This window comes from Apium graveolens, chromosome 9, assembly GCF_009905375.1.
Source record: "Apium graveolens cultivar Ventura chromosome 9, ASM990537v1, whole genome shotgun sequence".
Taxonomy (NCBI): domain Eukaryota; kingdom Viridiplantae; phylum Streptophyta; class Magnoliopsida; order Apiales; family Apiaceae; genus Apium; species Apium graveolens.
Window position 1 is genome coordinate 264,444,523 of NC_133655.1, and position 7,547 is coordinate 264,452,069.

General features: G+C 39.4%; 1 protein-coding gene across 1 annotated transcript; it reads left to right on the plus strand.

Annotated features, from left to right (window-relative positions):
- Positions 1-4,496: 4,496 nt before the first annotated feature.
- Positions 4,497-7,142, plus strand: LOC141682870 (subtilisin-like protease SBT1.5). Its single transcript, XM_074487559.1, has one exon. The coding sequence runs from the start codon at positions 4,739-4,741 to the stop codon at positions 7,076-7,078; it is 2,340 nt and encodes a 779-aa protein (XP_074343660.1). The 5' UTR covers positions 4,497-4,738; the 3' UTR covers positions 7,079-7,142.
- Positions 7,143-7,547: the final 405 nt, after the last annotated feature.

The following is a 7,547-nucleotide window of genomic DNA, read 5'->3' on the forward strand; positions in this document are numbered from 1 at the left end:
GGAGCCCTTGGAAGCACGAGCCTCCCTCTTCTTGAAAATCGCATCCAGAGCCACCTTAGCTGCAAAAAAAATATAGGTATATAAGAAATAATGACATAAATAAGTAATTAAATGGTGAAGTAAAAAGGGGAAATAAATACCCTCGGGACCCAGATCACTTAGATTTAAATTTTGCAAATTACCCTCTGAAAAGATGATAGCGCAATGATGCAAGTTATCAGCTGTGATGGCCTTGATGGTCGCATCTTCATCTATTCCCAATTTAGGTCCCTTAAAGAACCGTCTACACTCTTTGAGAAATTGGGCCTGAAAAAATGGTCCCAACCCTCCTCGGAATCCAGAAACACATAAAATCACTCGCTCTTCCAAGTTGGATACGAGTCAGGATTGGTACCAGAAACAAAACAGGAATGAGCCAAGGATCTATGAACTATTTTGACCCATCCTTGGTCCTCAGAAGCATTTACAAACTTAAATAAATAGCGAAAGACACAAACGTTGAGCTCAAAACCGTGTTTACGCGATTGGGCCATGTAACAGTGAATGAAACGCCAAGAATTGGGCATGAGTTGGGTCGGACAGACTCGGGCTTCAGCCAAAAGGCGAAAAACGAAGGGGTGAGGAGGAAGACGAAAACCAGCATAAAAGGTTTCCTTATAGACCCGAATGGCCCCAAGCTTTGGGTAACAGGCCCTATCATTTGGTCCCGGAACCACGGCCCTATAAGGGTGTGAAATACCAAATAAACGAGCTATAGTACCTACTTGTTCAGAATCATATTTAGAAGGGTAGTTATAAGCATCTAAGTGGAGCATGTTAGGAAAGGCTTCGCCAAACTCGGTTAAAAGATCCCTAAGAGAAATGACTGAAGAATGTACGAGAGATTTTTTACCTCGGCTGGCCCTAGATGGACGGGGAGCAGCTTGGGGAATCTGGGAGTGGGAAGAGTAGGAATCCGTCATGGGTGGTTAAAGCTCGAAACCTAGAAAGCTCTTGAAGATAAAAGAAAGAGATGAAGATTCAAACGGAATCTTCAAGAAAAACCCAGAAAGTGGCGAGAACTACGACGGAAGAGAAGGCCGGAAATCGCCTTGCGATGGCAAAGATGGAGAGAAAATATTGTTAGGGGAGAGAATTTTTTGAGAGATTTAAGTAGAGTGTGAGAAATGAACTCACACTCCACTCCTTTTATAGCCGAGGAAAAGGAATTCAATCGACAAATGGGCCTAAAGGAGATGGGTCTATCAAGTCACCAAGGGCGAGAAGCCCAACAAATTTGAATTTTGAAAAATCAAAGTTCTAGAAACATTCTTTACTAAGTCTTAACTTACCCTAGATTTATAGAAGATCACGGGGTATAAATTGAGGTACCAAACCACGCCTAGGAGACAAGATTCCTAGGCGTGGTACCGAATTTGTCTCCTAGGCGACCCACGCCTAGGAAGTATGGGAGGATTGAAACAACAAACGCCCAGGAAGTAACATTCCTAGGCGTTGTTAGAAATCTGTCTCCTAGGCAGGGGTTACCCACGCCTAGGAAGAATAAGGGAAATACCAACGCCTAGGAGGCAACATTCCTAGGCGTTGTTAGAAATATTTCTCCTGGGCGGGGATTACCCTCGCCTAGGAAGAATGAGGGAAATAACAACGCCCAAGAGATAACATTCCTAGGCGTTGTTAGAAATATGTCTCCTAGGCGGGGGTTACCCACGCCTAGGAAGAATGAGGAAAATAACAACACCCGGGAGGTAACATTCCTAGGCGTTGTTAGAAATATGTCTCCTAGGCGGGGGTTACCCACGCCTAGGAAGAATGAGGAAAATAATAACGCCCATGAGGCGACATTCCTAGGCGTTGTTAGAAATATGTCTCCTAGGCGGGGGTTACCCACGCCTAGGAAGAATGAAGGAAATAACAACGCCCAGGAGGTAACATTCCTATGCGTTGTTAGAAATATGTCTCCTAGGCGGGGGTTACCCACGCCTAGGAAGAATGAGAAAAATAACAACGCCCAAGAGGCAACATTCCTAGGCGTTGTTAGAAATATGTCTCCTAGGCGCCTAGGAAGTATGATGGGAACCAACAACGCCCAAGAGGCAACATTCCTAGGCGTTGTTGGAAACATGGGCGTTGTTGGAAACATGTCTCCTAGGCGGGGGTGACCCATGCCTAGGATGCATGGCACCATGAGAGCTCATTTTCTGATTATTTAATTAATTAGAAAATGGGCAAAAAATCAGGGAAATTGCTAAAAATCCGCAAAAAACAGGGAAAAATAAGAAAAAAATCCCTGAAAATTAGGGAAAATTAAAAAATACTTTTCAAAAATTATTTTGATAAAATATTCTTGAAAAAATAATACATGTGAGTATCAGAATATTCTTGAAAATTAGGAAAAATCCCAGAAATTAAGGGAAAATTCCTGAAAAATACTAGAAAATCCCTAAAAAGAAGGAATAAGGTAAGGAAAATAATAGGGAGGTTCTGAGACAACCCTGAAGCCGTGTGCAAGGCAAATTGTTGTAAATGTGTAGGTCGCTCCACACTTTACGCAAAAACAATACCTTATAAGGGAACAAATTAACTTAACTTCTGCAAAATCTTTTACGGTTTCCCAGAAGTTTGGGGCAAATGATATGGCCCTAAAATTAGCCTAGAAATATAATTAATGTTAAATTGATTAGACCTGATTCGGTCCAATAACGAAGCCCAATTAATGAGGCCCAAAGCCCTGATTATTTATTAATTTTGTAATTAATAAATATGAGGGATTACAAGCTCATTAAATGATTCTTAACGATGATATAATTCTATAAAAGATAGCCTCAAGGACACCTACGCCAACTAGGAATCTGATTCCTCTATTCTAGGACTTCATGTCCATCCAAAGTCTGAGCACTTGTTCAACAAGTCTCCTAACCCTAGTCCAATTTAAGGACTCTCAACATCTATATAAAGAGACTCACCCCATCCATCAGAACTACATTTTTTGGCTTGATTCTCAAATTCACAGAGATAAGTAGGCATCTCGTAAAGGCAGAGTTAATCTACGAAATATGAGAGCAGCCATTAAAGGCCTTGAGCTCCCGAACCTTAGTAAATACAACAGTTAATACACCTTACGTTTTTTATCCATAACAATTCCACATGTTTCATTTTAACTATTACTTGACTTTTCTGTAAAAAAAAATTTAAAAAATTATTATTTTAACTATGCTGTTAAAACACTTAGAGATGTATATTCAATTGGGATTTTAAATGATTTTTTTGGATTTTGAAAATCCTAGGCTATTCAATTCGGACTCTAAAAAATCATTTGAAATATGATGTTATTCAATAGGGTTTGAAAAAAGTCTTTTAAAAATACAGGAGAATTCAATTTAGATTTTAAAAAAATCATTAAAATCTGGTGATATTCAAAATTTCATGGATTTTTTTGTATTTTATAAAATTGTAGATTTTGATGAATTTACTAGTGTATTTTATGTTTTCAGAAATCTTAGCAAAATTCAGGAAATTTCGATGGATTTGTCTCAAATCAGCAAGACTATACGAGATTTATTTAACTCCACTAAAATCCGTGTATAATTAAAATCAGCCAAAATCAACAACAATTATTCAAAATTAATGAATTGTTATAAATCCTCTATAATTTGAATTGAATATACCATGTTAGAATGCAGAAAAGTTAGGCGACAATTAAAAAGAATATATTGGTTTGAAATAATTGAAGACAAAGCTTCCACTAGTGATCAAAAGTCTAAGCTAACGTATAGCATTGAATGCAGCAACAGATACTATTGACAAAACTGCAGAAAAAATCCAAGAATTAAACAGCAGAGATGATCTAAAAATAGGATGCATGCCTTGATCCTCCAAGAAGACAACTCAATTAGGACTGTACACAACTACTACTACATACACACTTTTGTCTTCTCTTTGCAAAATAACTCCAATACCCCAGTTTTAAGGTCACACATATCACAGGTTGTGTTATTACCTATTGCTTTACTATGTTTAGCCTCCTATGGCCGCCCCATGGATTCCGAGCAAAACGGCAACCATGGTGAAATCATCAACTTAAATCAACACTACACATTGAAAGACACAAGGAAAATAATTATATTATTTAGATCATGTGATGTATACACAACCGTAGTTGAATCAGACTCTGATTTCAGCCTACTCGTGTTAACATAGTTAATTGTTGTTGTATTAACAATCAAGGTTAGAACCATTCTGTAAGCTAATCTACCGAAAACAACTTATCTTCTACCAAAAAATGAGCTGAGGAAGAATTTATCATGTGTAGGATAGCTTGCCTTTCGATGTAGCCTATAAACAAAATCAATAATCATATCCAGTTTTACAAATTAACGATGTAAAATGAACTCGCTAAAACCAGTCTTTTATTGTACAGCCTGTTCTTATACATATTAAAAATTCTACATATCTAAGATAATATCTGATCTCTGCTCATAACCCCGCCTATTAAAGACCAAATCTTATGATCTGTAATAGATAAATAACATTAATGCATAATATACAATAGCCTCCAATTTTTACTCTTATGTCATGCACCTATTTAGCCTCTTTACTTTTGCCCTTCTAGAATAGTTCTGCACTCTTTGCATCCTAATTGTTTTTCTGTTTCGTCGTTTTTTCCTAAAATTCACCACACAATCCATTATAAATCTTCTAGCCTTCTCTGTTCTAAACACCATCAGAGACACATACTATGGGTTCTTTCTTTTGGGTTCTTCTCTCACTTCTCCTCCAAATCCCATCCATATTAGCTCAATCTCAAACTTACATAATTAGAGTCCAAAATGACTTGAAGCCCTCTGCTTTTTCTAACGTTGAAAATTGGTATAAATCCACTCTTCAAACACTAGATTCCTCTCAACTAATGAAGGACTCTGAAGAGTTTTCCAATAATCAAGATATTCTCCATATATATAAAAGTGTTTTCCATGGCTTTTCTACTACCCTTACCACCCAACAAGCCCAGCAGCTTAAAACCCAGCCTGGAATTCTTGCTGTCATACCTGACCAACTCCGCCAGATCCATACCACTCGTTCTCCCATATTCCTCGGGCTCGAAGGAAAAAATCCCTCAGGTTTAATCACAGAATCTGACTCCGGTTCAGATGTCATCATCGGAATATTCGATACTGGTATCTGGCCAGAACGTCTTAGTTTCCATGACAAAGGCCTTCCTCCTATTCCCGCACGTTGGAAGGGCGAGTGTGTTGAAGGTGAAAATTTCGGGAAAAATCACTGCAACAAAAAATTAATCGGAGCAAGATATTTTCGAGCAGCTTATGAAGCCAGTATGAGAATGAAAGAAGTGAACATCAGTTCCGAACTTAAATCGCCTAGAGACACACAAGGACATGGTACTCATACGGCCTCCATCGCTGCCGGACGGGAAGTTAGTAACGCCTCTCTCCTCACTCTTGCAGCCGGTGTCGCCATTGGTGTTGCTCCGAAAGCCAGAGTAGCAGCATATAAAATATGTTGGAAGAAAGGTTGTTCAGACGCAGATATTCTCGCAGCGTTCGATGCAGCTGTTGAAGACGGTGTCGATATAATTTCATTGTCAATTGGTGGCGGAACACTTCCATACCATCTTGACCCGATTGCGATTGGATCGTACGCAGCGATGGAGAGAGGAATAATTGTATCTGCTTCTGCTGGTAATGAAGGACCTGCTTCACAATCGGTTGCAAACGTTGCTCCATGGATCATTACTATTGGTGCTAGCACAATTGATAGGAAATTTCCAGCCGATTTGAAGTTGGAGAATGGCGAAAATTTCACTGGCGCCACAATTTATACAGGTAAGGATCTGCCATATACACCAATTATTTACGCAGGACATGCTTTTATTCGTCAAAAAGGGTTCAGTAATTTTTCTGGAGGAGCTTGTATGCCAAAGTCTTTGGATAGTAATTTGGTTAGGGGCAAAATTGTGATTTGCAATCGAGGTGGAACATCACGTGCCATGAAAGGTGAAACAGTGAAAAGTGCCGGTGGAGTAGGAGTTATAGTTGCCAACTTGGCAGCAACCGGAGAAGGATTGGTTGCCGATGCTCATATAATTCCAGGTTTATCAGTTACCGCATCAGTTGGTGATAAGCTCCGATCATATGTAAAATTGAATCAAAACCCAAGAGCTAGTATAGTTTTCCATGGGACTCAAGTAGGAGTGAAACCAGCACCTGTTGTGGCATCATTTTCAGCTAGGGGACCCAATGCTGAATCAATTTATGTTTTGAAACCAGATATAATCGCTCCAGGCGTCAACATCCTTGCTGCATGGCCTGACAACACGCCACCCACGGAATTAGCCATGGACACACGTCGCACTGATTTTAACATATTGTCCGGGACATCAATGTCATGCCCACATGTGTCAGGTCTTGTTGCATTACTCAAAGGAGCCCATCCTGATTGGTCACCAGCAATGGTCAAATCAGCCTTCATGACAACGGCATACACGATGGACTCCGACGGAAAGCCTATAGAGGATGAGAAGGCGTACAATGAATCGAAAGTATGGGACATGGGTGCTGGACATGTGGACCCTGACAAAGCCATTGATCCGGGATTAGTTTATGATTTAACAAGTACTGACTATTTGAATTTCTTATGTTCCTCTAATTATAGTCGCCAAGAAATACGATTAATTGCTCGACGATCATTAGGGTGCAAAGGCACGAAACAGAAGCCTTGGGATTTGAATTACCCGGCAATTGTTGTTGCCTTCGAAGAATCTGAAACGTCGACATTTGAAGTTGTTGTGAGAAGAACAGTAACACATGTTAGTGAGAATGCCTCTACGTACATAGCAGAAGTTATTAATCCAAAACATGTAAATGTTACTGTTGATCCACCAAGGATGAAATTTACGAAGAAAGGTGAGAAACAAAGTTATATAGTTCGAATTTCAGGTAAGAAGATGGGAGTGTCGGCGGGAAGTATGTTGTCCGAAGAAGGGAAACTGACATGGAGAGATGGAGATCATGTGGTGAATACACCTCTTGTGGTAGTTTATCAGAAGCCTTTGTTTTAGAATCTAAAGTAGTGTTTGGTCAAACGTATGTAAAATTTACATAACATGCTTAGACTTTATTATCTTCAAGTTTCTAATATAAATTAGTTCATGTATGCGTGATATAGTCATAACATTATGCTTCATTATAGGAAGTAATTTCCTATCAAGTTACATGTAATTTATCAAGAAACATAAGTAAGTCAAATTAGGCCCAGGCTTTTTGAGTAATTATTTGTTTAAGTGATCTTCATTGGAGTGTTACAACAAACAACTGGTGATCAATACATACTTCTCTCTAACTTTGTTCATCACAAGATGTTATGCCCGCTTTCGGCCATGGACCCTAAACAGGTCCCTGTGGGTGCACTAAATAGCTGGACTCTCGTGTGTGGGCTAGAACCATGGATTTATATGACTTGGGCCAGCACATGCGGACTGGGCTCGTAACATGCGAGCTGGGTTCACATGCGAGCTGGGCTCATGACAT

Excerpts from the sequence above, each read along its gene's own strand:
- LOC141682870 (XM_074487559.1), top strand. The coding sequence starts at position 4,739 with ATGGGTTCTTTCTTTTGGGTTCTTCTCTCACTTCTCCTCCAAATCCCA.